General features: G+C 39.9%; 1 protein-coding gene and 1 pseudogene across 5 annotated transcripts in view; one reads left to right on the forward strand and one right to left on the reverse strand.

Annotated features, from left to right (window-relative positions):
- Nucleotides 1-26,790, reverse strand: part of Lclat1 (lysocardiolipin acyltransferase 1) — a 129,699-nt gene that overhangs the window by 50,374 nt on the left and 52,535 nt on the right. For 4 of the 5 annotated variants that reach the window (XM_021645716.2, XM_021645715.2, XM_021645714.2 and 1 more), the window contains exons 2-4: nt 20,850-21,018; nt 14,866-15,064; nt 3,503-3,649 (exon numbers count right to left, since the gene is read on the reverse strand). In XM_021645716.2, the coding sequence (XP_021501391.1) occupies nt 3,503-3,649; nt 14,866-15,064; nt 20,850-21,014 (511 nt within the window). In that variant the 5' untranslated portion in view covers nt 21,015-21,018. The remainder of the gene's footprint in view (nt 1-3,502; nt 3,650-14,865; nt 15,065-20,849; nt 21,019-26,790) is intronic. The other variant, XM_021645719.2, reaches the window with a different exon arrangement.
- On the forward strand, nt 7,631-8,567 carry LOC110553673 (forkhead box protein H1-like; annotated as a pseudogene).

The following is a 26,790-nucleotide window of genomic DNA, read 5'->3' on the forward strand; positions in this document are numbered from 1 at the left end:
AATAACTAACAATAAATATATCAGATCAACATTTTCTTTAACCCAATAATTTAGGCTTTCAAAGCAAAGTGAAATATCTGCCTTGCTCAAGCACAGAGTGGCTAATATTACTAACCAAAACCACTGCACAACAAAATAGGCACATGATTAGCACATCATGTACAAACATCTGAACATGGTTTGGCTGAATATAGTTACAGAGACAAGTATATGTTTCAATTGTTGGCAATAACTTCTTTTTCCATTCCATGAGGTCACTTTACAAATTCCAAGAAGAACCAAACTCATTATTTAGCAAATACAATTGGAAAATAAAGTGTTCAAAAAATTTGGCCTTGACTAGATCATGAAATACCTTCTGATGACAGCAGATGATAGGACCTGTAATTCTCAGCTCTATTTGGAAATTTACAAGCTAGTACAATAAAAATATCTATATAAACACAAGTTTTCTAGGAGTAAATTTAAGATCAGTAAGCTCTCCAGCCCTCCAGGAACCACAGATACATACCACAACACAATATCCAGCAGATACACTTACAAAAGGCATTGTGTCTTTTCTAACAGTGCAACGAGTCAAATGCCCACAGCTGACCCAGCAATAAAAAGGAAATGCCTTGGATATGGAAATCAGTAAGCTATTCTCCATTCGCTTGTCAATGTCCTGAGCACAGGGCTATAACAGATTAGTAACAGCACTTCTATATCAGCCAGCTACAAACCTTAAGGGGGATTAGCAATACCAAAGAAACAGAGATGAATAGTAACTAACTGCTCATCAGCTTGTTTTCCCAGTTTCAGTGACTCTGGGGAGTCTCAAGTATAACTGAATTCTGTTGCAGATGTGGATACAAATATACACAACTCTGAAATGTACAGTCACAGTATGGGACATTGGAAATCATCAGACAAATTAGTGTGGCAATGCTCCCTCCCCCTCCCTTGATCCACCCACTCCCAGGCCATCATTAGTAACTGCACTAGCATCCCGTTTTCCAACCGCAGCCTCCTGTCAGCTCCCTCCCTGCAACTTTCCCACTCATTCCACCCACACCCACAGGACTGCTGGCCATTCTGATCTCGTCAAGCCAACCTCAGCCTATGCAGCTGCTGTTCAATTACCCAGAAGGCCTCTTGTCTGGTCCCTATGCAAACAGAAACTTAACAGAGAGGCTTGCCCTGACCACCTCAAAGGGTAGCATCCTGCACCCTTCTTTTACTCTCTATCTTCCCACCCTGTTTTATTTTTTACACAAGCTCTTGTGACAACTGTACAATTATTAGCTTATTATCTCTTTCCTCATATAACAAACTTCATGGAAGGGAATTAATTTTATATATAAAGTTTCAGACACTGGGATATTTATTAAATAAAGACACTTTGCGTGCAAGGGTATGAAATTATACGTACTATCATTGTTAAAACCTGGAAATAGCTTTCCTTTCCAAACCAGGAAAATGGAACTAAAATGAACAAGCATGATGGCTAATTTTGTGTCAACATAACAAGGCTGCACGTGCCAGACTTTAACTGTCAAATAGTGACAACCTGGAAAGAGTCTAAATGAGGAATTTTCTGGATCATGTCTGGGAGACTGTCATCCACTTTGAGTGGCACCCATTCCTAGAGAGGGGCTCCTGAACAAGGTAAGAGAGAAGCCAGCCAGCAGAGAGCAAGCAAACAGGATGTACTTGCTCTCTCCCTGCTCTGGCTGGGGATGGGACCAGCTGTCCCAGGTGCCTGCCTTAACTTCCACACAGTGAAGTTAACTCTAATCATTAAAAATACTTTTAAATTAAATGATACTCTTTCTAAATTGGAGATATCTCTGTTAGTCCACTGTGTAAAGTCAAGAGGCACTCTTCCTCATAAAGCATTACAAGTCTTGGAAGATGAGTTTATATTCCCCTTTGCCTCACAACTTGTGGATTTGGCTTCCATTCTACCCCCACTTAGGTCTGTGTTTCCTCATGCAGCATACCACATCACCCTTGTCACATTCTGCGGTATCATTCTTGAAGGTATGGTTTGTTATACTGTCACCTCTTTCTACAGAGCTGCCTCTTGTCCAAGCTGTAACTCCTCTCCTGCCCTCCCAATAATCAACCAGAAAAGTTCTACATTTATCCATCCATAAAAATCAACTGCTTTAAATAAATGTGAAAAACACTACTTTATTACATGAAAGACTATATAGTGTTTTAATCTTGTTTTAATCTGCTGAGATAGAAAGGGTCTAAATATGTTCTTCTGTGTCCTATCTCCAACTCAAGGATGGCTGATTTTTCTTCAGACAAAGCCCTTTTTGCCAGCAGTAGGGAGATGATCTGAATATCAGTGGAAAGGTCACAAGATTTAAAAGTACTTACTTTTGGATTCTTTTCTTATATGGAAGAAGTTAAAAGATAAAGGGTTTACAGTATAAATAATACTGTGGAAGAGAATATGCAGAACAGGAAGAAGAGACAAACCCTACTTCAACATAGTTTTGAAGTTCTGTTTGTGTAAAGATAAAGACTGATATTTGAAGGATATATTCTAAGGCTTAAAATATAGGACTATGGAAAAAAAAAAAAAAAACAGTGACCAGTTATGGTTTCCCATAATGAATTCAATATGATGGAACAGGAGTCCTGGGTCCTCAGACAGTGGCTATTCTACTGGTTTGCTTTTATAATTGTTTTTCAGCTAGCCTTACTCAGCAGTCCAGGCTGGCTTGGAACTCACTAAGAGCTCAGGCTGAAGGAGACCTGTGAAGATTCTCCTGCCTGTGCTTCGAAAATATTGGGATTACATGCAAGCTTAAGCCATCATACCCAGCTTTTGATGAAGGAAGAAGGAAGATCTGGAAGGCTATGTTAAGGAGAAGAGTAGAGAACTAAATATGATGAAAAATAAACTATGCATGTATAAAATTCCTGGAGAATAAAAATATCTGACTCAACATCAAATATCTTATACATTAAAATAATTTGTATAAGATATATTTAATACTGAAATAAAATTACTGTGAAGCTTTACAGCTTCCATTCTGAAAGCACATTCTAACTGTACAAAACTGACTTATATAATGTAAAGATTTTGAGTCAAGTTAGAGAGTGTGATGTTTTTACTTATTTGCAAATTTTTACAATAAAATTCATTAAATTATATTTAGAACTTTCTTTTCTTTTAGTCTTCCCCTTATCCCCATGGTACTTGGAACTTGACCCAGGGCCTCACAACAGCCTACCACTGTACTTTATGCCCAGCCATCCTATTATTCTTTATTTTGAGACTGACTAAGTTGCTTGGATGGGTCTTAAACCTGTGATCTGCTTGTATCTTTTTCCTGAGTACTGGAACTTTAAGATTGTACCATCTGGTCAGGCTTGAGTACCATTAACTAGGTGACCTTTGGGGTTGTCCATTAATTTTTTTGATATTCACATGCTTCCTATGAGATTTGAGTAGTGGTTTCTAACTTTTTAAATTCTGTGACCTAAAGCCACTCTATCTCACCTGTTAGGTCAGTTCCTTCTGGAAAGATGAGAAGTTGTAGTGGTTCATGAATGTCACAAAAATAATCAATCATGTCTTCAAAATGGCTCTTATCATCCTTCCACTTCCTGTGAATAAAGATAAAGGCAGCAGCTTGCATGGCCCAGCCTAGAAAAAAATTGAGCAAGCATTTGCATGAACTTCAATAGCAATATCCACAAACCACTAAATAGAATTTTCAGGTCTTCATTATTATTATTTTTTTACTCTATGATATACCATAAATTTAGCACTGATTTTGGAGTATATAGTGCATAAACCACAATATTGTTTTTTAAAGGAGTTTGGTAATCCTGGGGTTTGCAATTTTTTGCTTTGTTGTTTTGAGACAGGCTTTCTCTGAGTAGCTTTGTTCATCCTGGAACTCACTCTGTAGATTAGGCCACCCTTGAACTCAGAGATCCAACTGCCTCTGGCTCCTGAGTGCTGGGATTAAAGGGGTACGCCACCAGCCGGCTAAATTCTCAAAACCTCCTTTAACCCACAGCTTGCCACTCTTATCGTAAGGCACTACTGTGTACTAGTAGTAAGGACGGAGCTTTCTTGGGCCACAGGAGAATTCTATAATATTTGCTTTTCTGTACTCTCAAACTAAATGCAAGTGCTATTTTCAACAGCACTTCAGATTTTACTTAAATGAAAAGAAAAATTCTGCTATGCACATTCCTTGGCGTGTATGTGTGGGCACACTGCCTTTCTTGGGGATAGACCCACCTTATTGCTGAAAAGGCAGCCTTGATGAACCTATCTGTGTTTTAGATGCCTGCCCATCTTTCCCTGGCCATAGCCTCTGCAGCTCTGTGGGGAGATGCCTGACTCAGGACAGCCTATGTAGAGTCTCTGAAAAAGCTCATAATGAATGAAAAGCGTGGGCACAACACAGTAACTCTATAGGCCAACCGAATGTCCATTCTGTCTTTAAATGCAAACACTGTGAAGCAGAGGCAGTTGAACAATAAACAGCATATGTAGCGAAGGGCAAAACCTTGTGCTGCAGAGCCACAGAGCTGATTCTGATTCCTAACACTAGGCACTTTTTAAAAATTTTTTAACTTTTATTAATTACACTTTATTCACTTTGTATCCCCCCATAAACGCTCCCCACTTCCCCTCCCAATCCCACTTTCCCTTCCTCTTCTTCAAGCATTCCGCTCCCCAAGTCCACTGATAGGAGAGGTCCCCCTCTCCTTCCTTCTGATCTTAGTCTATCAGATCTCATCAGGAGTGGCTGCATTGTCATCTTCTGTGGCCTGGTAAGGCTGCTCTCCCCTCAGGGGGAGGTGATCAAAGAGCAGGCCAATCAGATTATGTCAGAGGCAGTCGCTCTTTCCATTACTATGTAACCCACTTGGACACTGAACTGCCATGGGCTACATCTGTGCAGGGGTTCTAGGCTATCTCCATGAATGGTACTTGGTTGGATTTGAGACTCTGGAAAGACCCCTGTGTTCAAATTTTCTGGTAGTGTTGCTCTCCTTGTGGAGTTCCTATCCTCTCCAGATCTTACTATTTCCCACTTCTTACATAAGATTCCATGTACTCTGCCCGACAGTTGGCCACAAGTCCCAGCATCTGCTTTAATAGTATGCAGGGCAGAGCCTTTCAGAGGCCCTCTGTGGCAGGTTCCTAACTTGTTTCCTGTTTTCTTCTTCTTCTGATGTCCATCCTCTTTGTCTTTTGGGATGAGGACTGAGCTTTTTAGTCAGGGTCCTCCCTCTTGAGGACCTATATCATATGTCTATATGAGTGAGTATATACTGTGTGTGTCTTTCTGCTCCTGGGACAGCTCACTCAGGTTGATCCTTTCTAGGTCCCACCATTTACCTGAAAATTTCATGATTTCCTTATTTTTCATTGCTGAGTAATATTCCATTGTGTAGATGTACCACAATTTCTGTATACCACTCCTAGGCATATATCCAAAAGAGGCTCAAGTACACAATAAGGACATTTGCTCAACCATGTTTGTAGCAGCTCTATAATAGCCAGAAGCTGGAAACAGCCCAGATGCCCCTCAACACTAAGCACTTTAGTCCCCAATCTTGCCAGCCTGTGTGTGGGTCCATCTCTGTGGTGCCCATGAGAATCTTCCTCTCTCATGCTCACACAGCAATTACAGCACTCATGTTGGCAGGTGGGATGTGAGAAATTGCCTTGCAAAAAAGCAGTGCTGCTCTGGAATAAAGATGGTTTACTGACCATCTCCTACTCCCTTATAATTTAGGCTAAGCCAATCTGAGAATCTCGTATCTTTACTAGAAATCATATTTATTAGAAGTTAAGTTTTTTTCTAGACATTTTTTATGCATCCTGTTCTTCCTGTCACACCTCCCATTTTTTTTTTCTGTCTTTAGTTGAAATTAAGTTTTCTGTGCCCTTGACAAAAGTCCAGGTTTTCCTAGAACTCAATCAGCCCATTTGTTCATGCATACTATCAAGAGCTATTTCTGTCTAACAGTGTCAGGGAGCATTAGGTGGCACAGGGACAGTATGGCCCACAATATGAAATACGAATATGAAATACGGACTTCCTACTCCTTGGCAGACAGTATGCTGACCTCAGCTTGACTGGCCTGGAAACAGTACATCCCATTTCATTCCTCTGCTTTTCTCACCTTTCTATATTTGGTGAGCCTGTTGAAACATGCAACTCCATCAACACTGAGTTCAATTATTACTCTCCATCAACCAAAACAGCTCTTAATTCTATCACTCTGTAAACAGGAAGACTCCAGTTTAAATTTAATTTTTAAAAAGTAAAATAATAATGCCAAAAAAGTATGCTTACCACCACCCCGTTACAGGATTTGTAGGAATCACCAAATGCTCCAAAGACTGTTTACTTTTCTATCACATTCCTAAACTTAACAGAATTGTTCTAATATTTAGACTTGACCCCAAGTTTGCAGAACTCTTTGCTTGTGCCCTTCTGTTAGTCCTTTTCTTTTCAAAATTGTTTCTGTCCTCACATTCCTGTAATATATTTTTGGTTCTTAACTTTGGAAGCTGGTTTGGCTAAAAATAGAATTTGAGGTTCCAAATCACTGTTTCCTCAGAATTTCTGAACATTTCCCACAGCCTTCTATTAGTCAGTGCGGCCAGGGCGGCTGGCAGCCAGGAAGAAGCCAAACCCAACCTTGGCCATGAGATAGCCTGCCCACTCCTCAAGCTTTAATGATTTTTCTTTCTTGTCCCAATAACTGTTTATTTCAACAATATTTTCCAATGGTTCTTTTCCACACCAGCTATTTCATGAATATTTTACAATTATAAAAATGTTTGGTGAGTGCTAACAACATGTTTGCTATATTATTTTGAGCATTTCATTAATTCCTAACACAACTATGAATCAGGTAAAAATTACTATCTCTAAAGCACTGATGACACATTTTGAGATGAAAATGTGGCCTGAAAATAGGCCTCAGACACAGGAGGTCTGGTCCAAAAGTGGCAGTTTTGGTTTTTTTCTTTTTTATTTTTGTTTAGTTTAGTTTTGTTTTGAGATAAGGTCTCCTTCTGTAGCCCAAACCCAAGATGGCCTGAGACTCACTTTGTAGCTCAGCCTGGCTCAGTCTCCCAGCATGCTATTGATCCTTACTCTGTTGGTCTGAAATTATAATATCAAATGTTGAAATGCAGAAATGGCTCAATGCTAACAGAACATACTGCTCTCTCAGAGAACCCAACTTTGGTTCTCAGCACCCATGTTAGGCAGTCTGTGGCCACACAAAACTCCAGCTCCAAAGGATCTGAAACCTCTGGGTTACAGAGCACCTGTTCTCATGAGCACATATTTACACACACTCACACACACACACACACACACACACACACACACACACATAAAATTTAAAAAATAAATATCAGTAAACCTTTATAAAAATCACTGATGTATATTCTAAACAGCTTCCCTCCAATAATATGGACTTGAATTTCTCTAAGTATATTATGTGTGATATAAATGCTCCAAAAACTATTACTCATATTACATATCCAATTGTTTAAAACGTTCAGCTCTTTTAAACTTAGAGTCCATCTACCCTGAGCCCCCTCTTCGGCCAGGACCCAGCCCAAGGCCACCTCCCTTGCATGGGGCCTTGCAACAACTCTTATCTCAGGCCTCCAGTTGCAGAGTCTGCTTTTAAGACCCCCAAGAGGAAGAAGAAATACCTACAGCAAGACTAGCCCACCTACACCTATTTGGCCAAGATCACCTTAATAATTCAGGCCACACACTTCAGCAGGCTGAAGCTGTCCCCTTCTTCAGGGATGAACACGAGGGCTGGAAGGACTCTAACCGGTGCTTCCATAGGTGATCAATGACCATGCAAAGCCCCAGGCCACGGGCAACTTCTGGACAGTGGACATGAGCCTGATTCCAGCAGAGGTGCTGTACGTTTGGAACACTGTCTCCCACCATCATCCAGGGAGGGTTTCAGCATCAAGTCCCCGCTAAGAGACCCTGGGATAGAATCAACATGTCCCTAACAAGGTGGGCTAGCTGGACAGAGCAGCCCAGCTCAGGCGGGCACCTGATCTAAGGAGGAAGAAGAAGTGTGCACTGTACCCTCTAACTCCTCTGAGAAGCCTCTGTGGCCCCTCTGCTCCCTTCCTGGGCCCATAAAGTAGAGGGAGTTTCCAAGGGAAGTCATCAGGCCTTCTCCCCTTTCCACAGAACAAGGCACCTGGCCCCTCCACTTACTACAGGGTTCCCCAGATCCCATGGGAATGCCCAGGAAGGGGAGCAGAGCTTCCTTGTGGGGACAGCTACCCACCTCTTACTTGCCCATCTACACTCCTAATGTAGTAATGCCCTTGGCCACACTATCTTCTTCCACCCCAGTGCCTGTCCTCAACCAGTCCAGCCTATTGAAGCATAGGTACTCAATCCAAGGGTCCCAGGACCTCCTCTGTGATCTAGATTCCCATTTCAGAGAACAACACCCAAAAGAGCATCTGTGTATGATGTGTGGATCAGCCGCCCTGGGACCTGGCTGCTCTTGCCCCAGGCTGGTTCCTTTCCTAGTATAGCCTGTAATATTTCAGGGCAGACAGGGGCTGCTTCTCTCTTCCACTTGTGGATATTATTTTGATGACGAACCAGAGCTAGGGGTATGCCCACAGCAATAGCTTTAAAGCACTAGACACAGCCTTGCTGAAAACCCACAGCTTTAATTGGGTTACTCCAGAAAGGGTCTTGCCTCTGCTAGGTAAGACGGGTCTGGCCAACCATGCCTTGGACTCTCCACACAAAGGACTGGGTCTGCAGAAGCAGGGCCCAGCTTAGAGCAGTGCTTCTTTCCTCGAATCCACCTTGTCAGGCCCTCATCTCTCAATCCCTCTGTCACCACACCTTTCTGGCTCCAGGCTGGGGGAGGGAGAACCAAAAGTGAGTCCAATGTGAAGTCTTGCCCCCCCTCAACTGTGTGGGTAGGAGGTAGCACCTTTTGGGGAAAGGGTTAAGGAATGAAAGACTAGACCCTACACGATTGAGGTACAATAGAAGTAGGGGAGAAGTTAACAGTAAAGAAACTTATAACATTAAAAAAAAAAAAAAGGTGTATAGTTTCTTCAAATGTGTAACCCTGATATACTCTTAGCCTGGCATACAATATAACTGAACTAATTTTCCTCCCCAGGGAACCTCCTCACACACACCACACACACTCCAAATAAATTACATATCCAAATTCATTTCTGCCAAGCAACTCTGGCAAGCAAACTACAAAATCAACCATTACAGATACTTATTTTCAACTAGCAACAGAACTGACGGTGTGAACTCATCTATCGTGTTCGTCCCTTAGGAAGCAGAACTGCTCACCATACTTCATTTGTTGCTTTTTATAAAACTTTTAAGTCATGACAAGCAGTTAAGCCAACAATGAGCATTCCACAGCTTGGGGAAATGGTGGGACACACACTATCCACAATGTTTACAGCTGTCAGTAAAAAAGAGCCAGCAACAGGTCTAGACCTAAACAAGTTAGGCTTAAGTCTCACACATAAAATAAGTCTGGCCCCAAGGCTGGCCCCAAGCCCAGGATTTCACATCCTAGCTGCCATGCCCTCCTCTGTTTGTGTGGACCTTTCCACTCTTTCGTGTCTTGTGGTTTTTCTTTCTGTTCCCTGACACAGTTTAATATCCTGTATACTATTTTAACAGGCTTGATCAGTCTGTATTTAAGCTACAAATTTAAAGTTGTCAGCTGGGCATGGTGGACACTCTAATCCCAAGCTCCAAAGGAGCAATATGAGGTAAGAGGATGTGTGAAGCCCTGTGCTTCTGTTTGTACCGGTCTGGAGTAGTGTCTTTGAGAGGGAAGGGAATGGAAAGGAAAACTTCAGGGCAAGAAATGTTTCTGTATCTGCCAAAGATTCAGGGACTTCAAGTGGTACCGGCTTCCGAATTTTCACTGTGTCTTCTGGAAAGCAGATCCACGGTGGATGCTGTGAAGCACCCCCCCCCCCTTCTATTATTTTGCAAGGCTTTTTTTCAGTTGTTTTTTAAAGATTACCTTTGAAATATCATATTGTTTTTTCATACTGTTTTGATTTCCATAAAGACTCCAAGTACAAGTTGAGTGGGCTTTGTCTTAAATGCTTGGCATCAGAAGTGGTTTATTTTGTGGATTTTTTTGTAGAAGTGTTTCATATACATAATGTAACTCAAGTCTAAATACAGAATTCACCTGATGTTCATATAAATGTTATACTCAGAGCGTGTAGTGGTTTTAAACAACAGTTGCATTGATTTTGTGTATTTGATAGCACTAAAACCAAGTGAGGTGAGGGTAGAATATGTTTAAAACTTTGAGACTTTAGGGCACTGAAAATTGTGTATCTTCGGATGGGGTACTCAGCCCGACAGAGATGTCAGACTACCTGTAACAACCTGATCTTCAATTGCAGTCCCCTGGCATCACTGTGGCCTCATTTTGTTTGTCTTTATTTTCCTCGTAAAAGCACTATGAAAACTTTATTACTCTGCTTCCTGATGTCATTCTCTTTTTCCTCCATGTCCTTCTTTAATTCAATGGGTTCTCATCACATTTTATCTTATTTTCCTGTCAATTATCATCCTCTGTATTTCTCATTCAAAGTGTTTTATTCAAATGCTTCCATCATAATATTTAATTCATTTTATAGTGTTGGGGGGGTTCTGAATCTGTTCTATACACATCTACAATAAATAATTAAAATGAAACTAATTATATCCCAATTAAAGAAAAAAAGGTAAAAACAATCTCCCAAATAAAAAGTTAAGGCATCCCTATGTGCAGATGATGATTCTAAACATAAGAGTCCCTAAAGATGCCATGGGAAAACAAAGCTGATATACCACTCTCAGCACAGTGGCAGGATACAGTACCAACATATAAAAATCATCTTATGTACCAATGACAAAGATACTAAGAAATAATTCCATTCACAATAAACAAAAAAAAGGAAGGAAGGAAGGAAGGAAGGAAGGAAGGAAGGAAGGAAAGGAAGGAAGGAAGGAAGGAAGGAAGGAAGGAAGGAAGGAAGGAAGGAAGGAAGGAAGGAGAAAGAAAGAAAGAAAGAAAGAAAGAAAGAAAGAAAGAAAGAAAGAAAGAAAGAAAGAAAGAAAGAAAGAGAAGCAAAAAAGGAAGGGAAGGAAGGAAGGAAGGAAGGAAGGAAGGAAGGAAGGAAGGAAGGAAGGAAGGAAGGAAGGAAGAAATCTTGGACAAAAGCTAACTAAAGAAGTGAAAAAAATCTCTAAATAAAAAAGAAGGAAAACACTGGCAAACTGAAAAGCCTCCCCATGCTCAGGCATCAAAAAAATTAATTGTAAAAACAGCTGTTCTCCCAAAAGCAATCTATAGATTAAATAAAATCTCCATCAAAATTTCAGCACCATTTTTCACAGAACTAGGAGGAGTAGGTCTTAAAATTCATATGGAAGCACGAAACACGAAACAGATATTCAAAGCAATCCAAAGCAGAAAGAATGATGAGGGAACATCTGATCTTAAGTTATACTGCTGAGCCAGAATAATAAAACAGCATGGCACTGGCACAAAAAGACATACACATCAGTGGAACAGAATAAAGGACCCAGATACACACACACACACACACACACACACACAGTTACACCCACTTAATTTTTTGACAAATATGCCAAAATGCACACTGGAGAAAAGACAGCCCCTTCAACAAATGCTGCTGGGCCAACTGTATCCACAAGTAGAAGAATAAGACTAGATCTTTACCTTCCACCTGCACAAATATCAACTCCAAATGGAAAGACCGCAATAAAAAAGCCAAAACTGAAACTGTTAGAGGAAAAGTAGAGTAACCATTTCAAGATAGAGCCATAAGTAAGTACTTCTCAATAGGACTCCAGCCCCTCACCAAAAAAGACCCAACAATCTAAACTAACAGGAAGGCAATCATGAAACTGTTCTGTCCATCAAACAGCACAGTTAAGTGAATGAGGAAACTACCTACATATGGAAGAAAATCCTCACTAGTGCTTCACCTGATAGTGAGTATATAAAATACACAAACAGTCTAAGAAAAACAAAACAAGAAAGCATATAATTCAGTTTTTAAAAATACGCTAAGGAATTGAACACACCATTCCTAAAAACAGCAATACAAATGGCTAACAAATATTTGAAAACATGTTCAACATCCTTACACAAATATATGGAAATTCAAATGGATTCCACTCAATCCAGCTAGAATGGTTATTATCAAGAAGACAGATGACAACAGATCTTGGTAAGGATGCAGAGAAAGGGAGACCCTCATTCACCACTTGTGGGAATGTAATCTGGTGTAGTCGCTATATAAACCAGTGTGGAGGTTTCTATAAAACCTAAAAACAGAGCTTCCAAAGACCTAGTTATACCATCCTAGGCACACATATACAGGACTCCAAATCCCACCACAGAGAGCCTTTGTGCATCCATGTTCACTGCCGCTTTATTCACAATAACAGCGAGAGAATCAGCCCAGATGTCCATCAACTGATGAATGGCTGGAGAAAGTATGGTAATATACACAACAGAAGTTTATTCAGTCATAAAGAAAAATAAAATTATAAAGTAGATGAAAATGGATGGAGTTGGAAAATAATGTATTAAATAAAGTAACTCAGGGTCAAGGACAGAAGCACCATATGTTCTCATATATAAACCTAGATTTTATTTTATGTATATGTGCATTTATAAAGAAGTAAATATGTAAGGAGTCCAGAAAAACTAAAGATTCTTTAAAGAGTAGTAGCAGAATGTAGCAGAATGCATGCAGTATGAAAGCAGGAGTAGAAATAGGAGGAGAGAGAAAGATTTAAGTGGCTGGAAAGCAGGAAGAGGGAGAAAAGACGGGTGAGAGGAAGGGTCAACCAATATATATATATATATATATATATAAAGAGAAAAGGAATTCTGATACTCAATTAGCTAAACACAACATTTTTCAAAAATGTTTGAAATGAAATTCCCGTGTGACTGAATAAATCAGCTCCCAGGAGCCACAGCTTATTAAACAAAAACCCCAGTGCAAGGAACAGCCTAACCCTCTCTGACTTTTTAGGTCAGTCAGTGAAGCCACTCAAGCCCCCAAACAATATGGGTAAATGTCACTCAATTGGCTCTTCTCCAGAAACAGAGGCAAGAACCTACTGTTGAGTAAGTGTGTGTGTGTGTGTGTGTGTGTGTGTGTGTGATGAGCCATAGTGCAATTTGATTTGATGCCTACTTCCTAAGATGGAATGCACATGTGGAACTGTAAACTAATCCAAAGTCCATGGCTGGAAGGTCAGAAACCACAGTGAGAAAGCTACTGCTATTGTTTTACTAAAGGGATATGATGTGTCTTCAAACTGTTTTCTAAGTAACTATATTTATGCTGATGTCAGCTCTAGTCAGAGAAGCTTCTTGTTCCAGAGAGCCATGGTGACTGTGGGAATTTGTAACTGGTATTGAGTCTTGAATATACAATCAGAAAATGGGACAGCTCAAGTATCCCTCCAAGGCTCAGGGAATACCATGGAAAGAGCAGGAGAAATCTAACAGTGACAAGAAGGAACTGGCACTGTGAACCACTGCCTGTGGAATGGCACGACTACTATTCACAGCAGCTGTGATGACCTCCCTAGGGCAGGGCCCAGTTGTACTCTCTGATGGAAAGGGAAAGTCTCGCAGGACTCTATTCCTTGTGGGGATTTATATGCGCAATACTTGCTTGGAGGAACAGGCATATTTTTTAGCAGTACAGCTACTGGTGAAGTATTTACACTCTTTTGAGCAAACTCTCACCTATGCTCCTGTAAATGATTTTCATATTTGGTCACACACACAAAAGACAGGAAAAGTAGAAGGTGGCAAGTCAGGGTAGGGTTAATGAGAGTAAAGTTGAGAACAGGGTGAATATTATCAAAATACAAATGTGTATATTATATGTATATGTATGTGCATATATGAACAAGTCATGATATGCTAATAAAAATATTTTAAAAAGAGAAAGAGGCAGAATGCATCTGGTCATGCCTTCAAGGAAGAAGTCCACTGTCAGAAGACTCAAGCTGGCATGGTGGAGCACTGTACTCCTAGCATGTTCGAGGCTGAGAAGCAAGGAACTCGCTCTCGTTTGAGGCCAGCCTGAGGCTGTCTCAAAAAACAAACCCGAAACATCAACAAAGAGACTAATAACTAAGTAACACAGCACAGGGTATAAGGAGTGTGAGGAACACAGAGGAAGGTACATCAAGCCCACGGCTGTAGGAGAAGCTCCTGGGGCTCGTCCTGAGGCAGGCAAGCTGAGGACAGAGTAGCTAATTTTGGACTTCTGACCACCTGAGAACGAGTTTGTGTCGTTTTAATTTGTAAATGAAAATTTTTAAAGAAAGTCACCCATCAGCAGTGTACGATGACACACACATGTAATCCCAGAACTTGGAGAGGAAGACACAGGTGGTTCTCTGCAAGTTCGAGGCTAGCCTAGTCTACAAAGCAAGACCAGGAGAGCCAAGGCTACACAGAGAAACCCTGTCTTGGGAAAAAAAAAAAGTTAGCAACTATTAAATTCATATTCTTCAATGTAGTGGCTCTAAGAATGATCTACTTCCTTGATATTAGTTTATTTTCTCTTCTAGAGTAAGATTATTTTTAAAATAGAGATTAAGATAAAATCACCACAACAAAGCCATAAAGATAAAAAGAAACTGGAATTATTTTAAGCTTCATGAGAAAAGCTGAAAATAACATACAGTTCAACTTACCTCATTTTGTTTTACAGCACATTACATACAAAATGAGTTAAGTACTTAAAATAATATAGGAATAACGTACCAAATCCAGGAACACTTTTGAGACTGGATTTGAGGCAAATTTTCTCCAATCTGAGGTAGCTGAATCTCATTAGACAATTCCACAGGAACATCCAGTCTACTCTCGTCCGATGGTTCATGATAATGACACTCCTTTCTCCAGGTACAAATGCATCACCTGTGATAACTACTTTTACACCAAACATGGTCTCCAACAATGCCTACAAAAAAAAAAAATTAAAATGCAGATATAGAGCAACTTAAGAGTTTTCAGGTTAAGAAGCCAGATATAAAATTATTCATAACCATGTTTATAACTTTATTAGATATTTACTATCTTTTCCATCTTGCTAACCATATCATGACTATGATATATTGCTTTTATAATATCAAAAAAATGATGACACTTAAAAAACTAAACAAAAAGCAAAACTTTTAGAACTTTAGAAAACTTTAGAAAAGCAAAACTGATCCAAAGTAAATGATTTAATTGTTTTTAAAAAGTTACTGCAAGTTTCCATAGGTAAATGTTATCCCTATGATTTCTAACATTAAAAACATAGTTTCCCATATTCTTGCTTCTGTAATAAATTGGGGGAGAGGCTTTGATCTAGTATAAACTACTATCTACACTTCAAATCTCTTTCACTAATTTTATTTCTGGAAGTTTCTTGATAGAAAAATATCAACTAGTAAGGCTATCCTCCCCCTCAGGAGGAGGTGATCAAAGAACCAGCCACTGAGTTCATGTCACAGACAGTCCCTGTTCCCTTACTAGGGAACTCATTTGGAGACTAAGCTGCCATGGGCTACATCTGTGCAGGGGTTCTAGGTTATCTCCACGAATGGTCCTGAGGTGGAGTAGCAGTCTCAGAAACCAATGGGCCCAGATATTTTGGTTCTGTTGGTCTCCTTGTGGAGCTCCTATACCCTCCAGGTCTTTCTATCTCCCCCTTCTTTCATAAGATTCCCTGCACTCTACCCAAAGTTTGGCTGAGTCTCAGCATCTGCTTTGATACCTTTGGGGTGGAGTCTTTCAGAGGCTCAATGTGGTAGGCTCCTGTCCTGTTCCCTGTTTTCTCCCTCTCCCGAGGTCCATCTTGTTTGCCTTTCTGAGGATTAATCATCTTACTCAGGGTCCTCCTTCTTGCTTAGTTTCTTTAGGTGTACAGATTTTAGTTTAATTTCCTATATTATATGTTTAATATCCACTTATAAGTGAGTATATACCATGTGTGTCTTTCTGCTTCTGGGTTACCTCACTTAGGATGATCTTTTCTAGTTATCACCATTTGCTGGCAAATTTCATGATTTCCTTGTTTTTAATTGCTAAGTAGTATTCCATTGTATAAATGTACCACAATTTCTGTATCTATTCCTCAACTGAGGGATATCTGGGTTGTTTCTACCTTCTGGCTATTACAAATAAAGCTACTATGAGCATGGCTGAGCAAATGTCCTTGTTGTATACTTGCACATCTTTTGGATATATGCCTAGGGGTGGTACTATAGCTGGATCTTGAAGTAGCATTATTCTTAATTGTCTGAGAACGCACCAGATTTATTTCCAAATTGGTTGTAAAAGTTTACATTCCCACAAGCAATGGAGGAGGAAAGGCTCCCCTCTCTCCACATTCTCTCCAGCATGTGTTGTCACTTGAGTTTTTTATATTAGCCATTCTAATGGGTATAAGGTGAAAACTAAGGTCCTGCCACAGAGGAAGACAATGCAGACAGTCCAGATAAGACCTGATAGGCTAGGATCAGATGGAAGGGGAGAAGGACCTCCTCTATCAGTAGACTAGGGGAGGGGCATGGGAGAAGAGGGAGGGAGGGCAGAATTGGGAGAGACCAAGGGAGGAGGCTACAGCTGGTGTACAAAGTGAATAAATTGTAATAAATAAAAATAAATAAAAGTATTGTGAGCCAGGTTAAAAAAAGAAGACAACAACAACCAACAGAGCCAACAAAGCTGGGCCCATGGGGTTCTGCAGAGATTGGTGTACCAACCAAGGACCATGCATGAAGAGGACCTAGACTCCCTGCTCAGATGTAGCCCATGGCAGCTCAATCTTCATGTGGGTTCCCTAGTAGGGGCAGCAGGGGTTGTCTCTGACATGGACTCTGTTACCTGCTCCCTGATCATTTCCCCCTGGCAGGGCAGCCTTGCCAGGCCACAGAGGAAGCAGATCCAGCATTCCTGATGGGACTTCATAAACGAGAGGCAGATTGTGGCAGAGGAGCTCTCCCTCTGTCTGTGGTCTAGGAGGTGAGGGGTTGGGGGGAAGAGGTTGGGAGAGGAGGAGATGACAGAGGGAGCTACAATTGGGATTTAAAGTGAATAAACTGTTAAAAAATTAAGTGAAAAATAAACAAATTACCCCCCCAAATATGAACTACTTTTCAAATCGTCAATTATATATTATTGAGTTAAAAGAAGTACAAAATAAGATTCTACTGGGTGTTTTTAAGGATATAAAGATAAGATTATTACATAATTTTTCCCAAAGGAATAATCAAAAACATAACTGAATATAGCATTGAAGAAACTCATTTTTTCTGTGATAATCTTTTGTTACTCAAAAAGAATACATAAAGACTAAACTGTCCACTAAAATCTTTTAGCCTACTAGCTACAGCAAATGAGTACTCAAATGCTCGCTGAGTTTATTAAATTAACATTTCTATACCTGTGAATATAATTTAGAATATAATTTAGGAAAGTGTGTATTACAAAGTAGAGTTCTTCAAAAGTGAGCAAGCATGCTCTCCTCTGCCCCTCCGCACCCTTTTCACTTTTCCTTCCTTATATTGCCCAGAACCTGGCTCAAGCTCCCTCTACCACAGCCAACCAAGAAACAGTACGCGTAACTACTCCCAGCTTCAGTTGTAATTTCAAACTATTTATATGTGAATCCTGCTTCACTTCCTATCTAATGGAGAAAGGGTTGAGCAAAGGAGGTTAAAAGCTAAGAAAATCAAACCTATCAAACAGCTTTAAGTAATTCAACATTGAAAGTAAATGAACTATGAGTATCTATGGTAGCATGAAACACAGAGTTGAAAGAGAAGCAAAATATATATATTTAAATATCCACATACAAGGCTTTCTATAAGAACAGGATACTTTAGAAGAAAATAAACTCAGTAAATAAGAAACTATTTAACTGGTTGTATTCATGACTACTTCTTCCCAAGAAGAGGACACTTGAGTTAGATGGTGAGGTAGAGCTGCCACTAGGGCTGGCAATGCTGGTTCTTGCCATGCTTGGCAGGTACCGTTACTCCAAGTACCACAGAACAGGAGGCTTCCTGAGGCTTACTGGCTTCTAGTCTGAGAAAATGTGCCTCCCAGCTTCAAAGAATAAAACCCTACCTCAAAGGAATAAATGAACAGTGATAAAGGGAAATACAGGACATGTACTTCCGTGCATGCATCCCTGCACACACACTGACACGTACATGTACTCTTCATTAACATGGGTTTATGTTTATTAACTTTTCGACTTTTTTTTTCTGTTTAAAAATTAAAAGCTTTATGGCCTGTTCATGGTAGCACATGACTTTAATCTCAATACTTGTGAGACAGAGGTAAATGGATTTCTGTTTTTGTGATATAACAAAGTAACAGTCGACTTCTGTCCCATTTTTTTAAAAAAGGTTTTTGTATAAATGAGAAGTAGAATTGACAAGGTTTTAAGCTTACAATTAGGTAATGGACTGTCACCTCCACAAGGTGGCTATCCTCATCTGTCCTGTTACATTTCAAGAATCTGGCTTCATACTGCTTATATCCTGAGAACTTTGGTGAAGCTGAGTTTAAAGATAATAAACTAATTTGTTTGCCAGAGTACAAGAGAGCATTTACTCTGTGGTATGGCTACTTTTTAATTATATTTACCCAGGTTTACAGTTAAAAAGAGAAAAACAGTCAGACAATGGTAGCCTATGTCTTTAATTCCACAACTGGGGAGACAGGCAGGGGAATCTCTGTGAGTTTAAGACCAGCCTAGTCTACAAGGCTAGTTGCAGGACAGCCAGGGCAACACAGAGAAAGAAGCCCTGTCGGGGGCTGGGGGCTGTTTTTTGTTTAATATGCAGTTTGCTGAGAATGGAAGGAGCTCAAACGAGTTAAACCTTACAGCCAGAAGAACTACCTGACTCTGTACTGTGACAAGAGGATATGTGCCTGGAGGAAAAAAGAAAAGACTTCTTATGAAAAGAAAATTTTACTTGAAAAGAGACTGCCTGAATGGGAGACGTAGCTGGAGCTGTTCCCCATGTCTTGAAAGCAACTCTCTGGGAAAATGGTCCCCAGTGTCAGCACATGGAACCTGAGAGCTGTGCTGTACGAGGACCAGGTTACATCTCAAGCTGGTGAAGAATGTGACAGCATTGTTCACATGTTAGTGGATTTTCAGGCATGAAAGATGCAAGACTGAGGAGGTCCTGGAGCCCACTTCGGAGCGCAGCTGAGTCACATAATGTATGGCAGGGGCAGACTCCCTGTAAGGAGTTGCTGTGTGGACACAGCGTGAGGCTGTGAAGCTGTGAGGGTGAACCTAAGTTTCTATGGAGACTCAGGATATTGAAGATGTCAGAACCTTTTTCAGAGTATTTCATCATAGGATAAGAAAAGCAACTAATATAGCAAGTGACTGGGCGAATTACTGACCGCCTAAAAGTCTCTATTTCCTTCCCTATAAACTGCTGATAATGGTGGCGCCTGAAACAAAGCCATCCTCCTCCTTAAGCATTTAGCTTATGTGTCAACAAACTCCCCTCCCACCCACCCTGTATAGTCCTGGAACTCACTCTGTAGACCAGGCTGGCCTTGAACTCAAAGATCCACCTGTCTCTACGAGTACTGACCTTAAATGTGACAACCACCACCATGTGGCTGCTATTAGGTAACTTTTAAGAAATGTCTATTCAATTCATGTAGAAAACCCACCCCAAGCACCATTTCAGTAACTACTGAGTCAATCTGAACCTGAACCACAGCAACTGTAAGACATTCATCCTGGGGGCAGGTGCTCCACCTGCTGTCTCAGGGGAAATAAGTAACTCAATGTCAATGAAACAGGATGGAAAGGATCCTTTACCAATTATAAAGGAGTATTTCCCTCCTTGTTTTCTTTTTCAGATATTAAACTTATTGCCTCTACCAAAAAGACTGCTAAGCCCAGCAGCCTGAGGAGAAAGAAAGGATAGCTGTTGCTGTGGAGAAAGGACTGGAACAATCCCCAGCAGACTAGCCAAGAAAATGATAAGCATTCAGTGCCCACTAGTTGGCAGCAGCCTCCTTCTAGGAGGGAGGAGCCAGGACTGGGAACCAGCTCAAGATCAGAAGATGCACTCAAGAGAAAAAATAGAGTGCCATATGCCCCAGGACTCTACTGAACACTGTGTGTGCACTTTGATCTTACACATGCTGTTTACACTACTTCTTCACATAGAAATCACATATCTTGATCTCTTTTGTATGTTCCTAATTTTTGTAATTACTGGAAAGAACTGAATCAATCACATCTCTGTCATAAGTTTAGGAAAATGTTTACTATTAGAATTTTCATGGGGCAGGTTACATTTTTACTGAAAATTTTTTTCATGCAGTATGTTAATATTCTTTCTCCAACCCCACAGAATCTTCATAGGTATCACTGCCTTGTAAAACAAAAATTGAAGTGCAGAATAAAATTTAATGATGTAAAAATTCTTCGATATTTAAAATTTACATATTTTCTGCATATAAATGATACCCTTCATTATATGAAATATAAAAGAAAATTCATGAAGAATATAAAAAGAAGCTCTTGATTTTCTGTAAGATTCTTTATAAGGGTTTGCTTTAAGGACATGAATATTTGTGTTTCTATTTTTTCTATTCTCCCCTTTCTTTTTTATGTCTAGTATTTCTTTTGAAAACCAGATCTCTGATGCTAACAAAGTATGAGATGTGCTATCTCAATACAAGCAGACAGACTTCTCTAGTGTGTAACTTACCACAGGAAGCGTGAGCCACATAGCCACAAGGCGGCTGCTGATCCAGCGATACCATGACAGGTTTATAATCATCAAAGGTAAAATGGGACCCAGCATAAATATACTTCCCAAAAAGCTTCCCGCAAACAGGAAGAGTATAAAGTAAATCCCCCTCCATGACACCATGATTCTGAAAGAGAAAACAAAAACATATTTCATAAAAAAAATATTTTATACTATGAATTTGCTGCTCCAATTCCATCACCATTATGCATACAATGATCTTTAAAGACTGAAGTCCTGAGCAGATTCCCTGGCTATAAGCCTAAATTCTCTCTTCTGCCACCTAACAAGGTTCCACTCTGTAAATTGATACTCTCAAAAGAGTACATAAATGTCCATTCGCCAGAAATATATCTTGTCTGGTGTAAAAAGTCTTTTCTAAAAGAAAATTAATTGATACTTAGCATTAAAAGGTTTTTTTCTCTTTCTGAGGTTACTGTTCACAGAGGTTGTTTTCTATCAAAGAGCAGAAATAAGTGTGAGGATCTGAAGACCGCTTCCTAAGGGTGAGCACACCTAAAAGCAGCAGTTTCACAGAATACAGCAAAATTCAAAGAAAAGAATCTGAAGTGTTCATTCTTTACATCAGACTCTAAAAGTTCAGCTCTTGGCACCTGTCTTAGACTGGCTCTTTATGAACTAGCTAAGTGTGTATGTCAGCTGAGCCTTCATTGGCTTTATCCAGCCATCTACCAAAGTATTACTTTAGGAATACTTGAAACCAAAACATAACAGGGAGATTTTAAAACAAATGCTTAGAGACATAGTTGAAAATGAAAATTCCAACATCTGATTTATAACCTAAAGTTTGACTTGGTTCCATGTATATTTTTTACATTTCTACCAATATCTGATGGTATATACACAAAATCCTACAAAGTAGAAAAAGAGTAAATATTTAATAAGAACTTCTAGATTTGAACCTTTAGGAAGAAGGACAGAGGGAATGATGGAGACATTCTGGACAAAGCAAACCCATAGAAGGGGCAACATTGGCAGCAGTTAGAGAGGGCAGACGCTCTGGGTCCTAAAGGACAGCACAAGGGCAGCGTGGCAGATGAGCACACTGCTCTTCTGTGACCACACAGTGCGCACTGGAAACCTCTCTTCTCCAGTTTCCTTCCTTCCTTTCCTTTATTGAACACAGACTCTGTGTACCAAGTACATGCTCTGCCATGGGGCAACATGCCTAGCCCTCGACATTTTAAACTGATCCAGTGATAGCTGTGCCTGCCTTTCATCTAGCACTTGGGAGACAAGGATCGAGAGTTTAGAGCTACAGAGTGAATGTGAAGCCAGCCTGAGCCATGTAGTGATACTCTGCTTCACAAATAAAAATTTTCAAAATGACTAGCTGAGAGAAAAGCTATGTTCAATAATAATGATCTAAAGTATTTTTCTAAGCTTTAATAATACTGTTTCATGTATTTAAGTAGACTTTAACAGTCTTTTTAATCTCATGGTGTAGGTATTTTTATTACCCCTATTTTACACATGAGCATTCTGTGGCGCAAAAGTTAAGTCGTGTGCTCAAAGTTAAACAAATAGTAAAAAGCAAAGCTGAGAACTGGCTCTAGGGATTCTGGTGTTGGTATCTATACCCAGTCTGCTACATTATGCATCTTTATAAGACCATATTACTTTTGAAATTAAACACATACTTTAAAAAATTACAAACTTGTTATAAAGATATATAACAAATTTTAAACCTTTGTTTTAAAAGTATTCTGAATTATAGAAATTCACATGAACTTAATGAAGAAGGATCACTAGGTCTTTTTCAGCTTAATCTCCTTTAGTACCTAAAATAACAGAGTCCACTAGGACCTAGAAGGGATGGTAGGAATGAGATTTCCAACTTCTACAACAACAGACTATGAAATATCATGGCTTCTTCAAATAAACCAATTATTTTCCCATCCAACCACTCTCCCTTTGAAGAACTAATAGCAGCTTCACTCATCTCTAATTGTGTCCTAGTTAATAACATGAGTCTGATTCTGATGTCTATTCATCCTAATGAGTGATCTATGGATAAAGTAAGGTATGGCTTGGCATGACGGGCTATGCCCAACAAAAGGCAAAACAGAGTACATGACCCAAGTCATGACCCACCCAGGCTTTCCATTCAGTTGTTTCTATTATTCTTGGGGCATGGCATTGAGAGCTCCCTTATAAGGATCAGTGTCTCTACTGAGGATACCTACATGTCCTTAGGAAGGAATCAACTACATTCCACTTCACAGACTCTCTTGTCATATGCACATAAGTCAACAGCTGGCAATAAGCACTGTTCTCACAGTCTAGTAGCGAAGGTAAGTTCACAGCATGAGTACTTCACTGTGATATGGGCTACAGTAGTATCATGAAGCATTCAATCAGTTAGGGGAAGGGATAATGGGTACTTCACCAAGGTATTCAAAAAGGCATCTTCCTGGAGGAAGTGGCAGAATGAGCAGAGACAAAATCCAGGCAGAAAATCATACAAGTCTGTAGAAATTTGAAACCCAAGCTATAGAGACTTAGAATTTACTGAAGTATAAAGGTACAAGGTGAACAATGCTGGCTTACAAGGAACCACTAGAATATACGCCCTAGGGAGAGAGCTACAGCCAAGTTGGAATGGAGAAAAACACAGCACCTTCATCTTGGCACAAAGAGGGGGAAAAACAACTAAGGCATGACTCACATTTTAAGACAACTGTTAAAAGTGACACAAACATGGACAGTCTGGCTTTGTTAAGAGCCTTCTCTGGACTCTAAAATAGATAACTCCTAAGACGCATTGGCAAAAACCTCAGGACTGAGAGATATCACTACCAAAGAATTCTTCAAAGCAGGACAGACACAAACCATACCATTTAGCAGCCCAGTGATCATGACCACACATCTTTTTACCTGGACACCTCACCTGTAACTTGAGGAAGCTAGGGATATGTTTTCTCTAAGGCCTCTACCAGTTTGAATATAGGCTTCCTTTTACTTGTCAGACATTTTATTGGATGTTTAACTACTTAAGATCAGAAGGCTTAGCCCTTCTTGCTAGCCCAGATGTGTAATCCCAGCTACTACTCACCAAATCAGGAAAATTCCACATTCAAGACCTTCCTGGGCTACAGCAAATATACCACCACCTAAATAAGTTCAAAGAACCCTGCTCAGTGTTGGAACACATACAGTGTACTGGGTCTAGTTCCCAGCACTGCAAAAATAAAGTTTACAGACTTTGCTTTTTACATACAACCCAAACTTCTATTACATGGAAGAAATCTGCAATCTTGATCAAATTCAAAGTTGAATTTTAAATACTACAAGGCTATAAAAGCACATCATGATATGGGAAAAATCATAATGAAACTCATTACTCTGTGATTCTAACTTTTAAAAATTAAAAATAAAAGTCATTTAGTAACAATGAGTCCAGCCAACTGGCTAGCCTCCTCTCAAGGGGTCTTTAATATTATCTATTTCATATGCTCTTCCTGGTGCATATTATGCTATAGTAGATTCATAACTTGAGGATTTACAGAAAAGTCTTTTGCTGCTGTATCTCTTGACAGTGCATGTGTCCTAAAATAGATGCTTTACATTTCCATCCAACCAAACAGAAGCTTCAAATGTGTATTAATTATATGAGTACTATTTAGACGTCAAGCAAAGAGGGACTGGATTCCCGTAACTACAGATCCCCACCATAATTTACAAAGAAGCAGGTGATAGAGAACTGTAGCCACGTACACTCACAGGAAATGCTGTCAAATGTAAGACCATAGTAAACAACAGACAAGTCTGTAATACATTCCTAATGCTACTTAAGTGATCGGAAATCCATTTGTTCGTAAGACAAGTGGTCAGTGAAGTACCACCAAACCAAACAACCCTATTACGGGAAGTTACACCTTTTTTGTTGTTTTGTTTTATTTTGCTTTTGGTTTTTGGAGACAGGGTTTCTCCGTGTAGCCCTGGCTGTCCTGGAACTCACTTTGTAGACCAGGCTGGCCTTGAACTCATAGATCTGCCTGCCTCTGCCTCCCTGACAGCTGGGATTAAAAGCATGAGCCACCACAGCACAACTGCAAATTAGTGCCACCCTACCAATGAAGATGCCTTGGAAATACCCATTTATTTCCAAAAGAATAGAAAACTGACAAGCAACTTTGCTTAACTCTGTGTGTAGATATGTGTGTGCGTGTACATATAGAAAGAAAATTATTTAGTTAACCAAAACATACAGCAAAATACCTTATGTATTTGAAGTATGATTATTTTATTATTAATATAAATCTAAACTGAGTTTAGATTCTTCAAAATTATCAATGAAAAACTTTTGTAAAATATGGTCACTAAGCCGGGCACAGAGGCACACACCTGTAATCCCAGGAAAGGCAGACACAGGCAGATCTCAGTGAGTTTGAGGCCAGCCTGATCTACAAAGTGAGTCCAGGACAACCAAGGCTACACAGAGAAACCCAAGTGGGGGGAGGGAGGCAAAAAAAAAAAAATATGGTTACTAGTGATCCATGAAATTAAATGAGATAACATTTTTCTTATATTTCATTAGAAAAAAATAAAAATATTTGTAACTTGGTTTCTATCATAGAAATATTTGTACATTCACATTTATTGCTACTCTATTGAAAACAGCAAGGAAACAGAAACACCCAGAATGTCCATTAACCAATGACTGGATAATGAAAGTGTAGTACACATACAAAACACAGTATTATTTAGCTGTAAAAAAAAAAAAAATACCACACAGGGCCTCTGAAAGACTCTACCCAGCAGGGCATCAAAGCAGATGCTGAGACCCACAGCCACTCTTTGGGCAGAGTGTAGGGAATCTTATGAAAGAAGGGGGAGATAGAAAGACCTGTAGGGGACTGGAGCTACACAAGAAGAGCAACAGAACCAAAAAATCTGGGACCAGGGGTCTTTTCTGAGACTGATACTCCAACCAAGGACCATGCATGGAGATAACCTAGAACCTCTGCACAGATGTAGCCCATGGCAGCTCAGTGTCCAAGTGGGTTCCCTAGTAAGGGCAACAGGGACTGTCTCTGACATGAACTCAGTGGCTGGCTCTTTGATCACCTCCCCCTGATGGGGGGGGCAACCTTACCAGGCCATAAAGGAAGACAATGCAGCCAGTCCTGATGAGACCTGATAGGCTAGGGTCAGATGGAAGGGGAGGAAGACCTGCCCTATCAGTGGACTGGGGAAGGGGCATGGGAGGAGAAGAAAGAGGGAGGGTGGGATTGGGAGGGGATAAGAGAGGAGGTTACAGCTGGGATAAAAAGTGAATAAATTGTCATAAAAATATTTTTAAAAGATTTTTAAAAATGAAATTGCTGGAAATGGACTTGGAAAGTACAGTATTAAGAGAAGTAACCAAACTCAGGAAAAAAAAGTACGTTCCCCCTCATATGCAGACAATGCACAGAATGTATATATGCAAGCAGGTAAGTACAGAACATTTAGAAAAGAGAACATTTAGAAAGGAGACCACAAGGCAATAATATTGGGTGATAAGGATGAAATGCAGGCAAAATGATGAGTCATGAAATATAATATAGAATTAATTTTTCCCGTTTCAACACTGTCACTTGTTTTCTTTTTCTTGGTGGGTATGTGTGTAAAAATGTAATTGATTGTGAAGGTATAAAACCTAAATGAAGCTCCAGGGCTTCAGAATGGCCATTCTAACTGAGGTGGACAGAGTGAGGCACTAGGCAAGTATTTGTTGGCATAGCTACCTTAATGTGGCTGTGCAATGTTTCTATCCGTGCGTTCCCATTGGATAGCCAGTACCTCAGGAGTCCTACCAGATACCCTGACTGGCAAGTCTACTTTCCAGAAAGCACTTGCCCAAGAAAACAATTTGGCCAACTCTCGAAATTGA

Source organism: Meriones unguiculatus, chromosome 1, assembly GCF_030254825.1.
Source record: "Meriones unguiculatus strain TT.TT164.6M chromosome 1, Bangor_MerUng_6.1, whole genome shotgun sequence".
Classification (NCBI taxonomy): Eukaryota; Metazoa; Chordata; class Mammalia; order Rodentia; family Muridae; genus Meriones; species Meriones unguiculatus.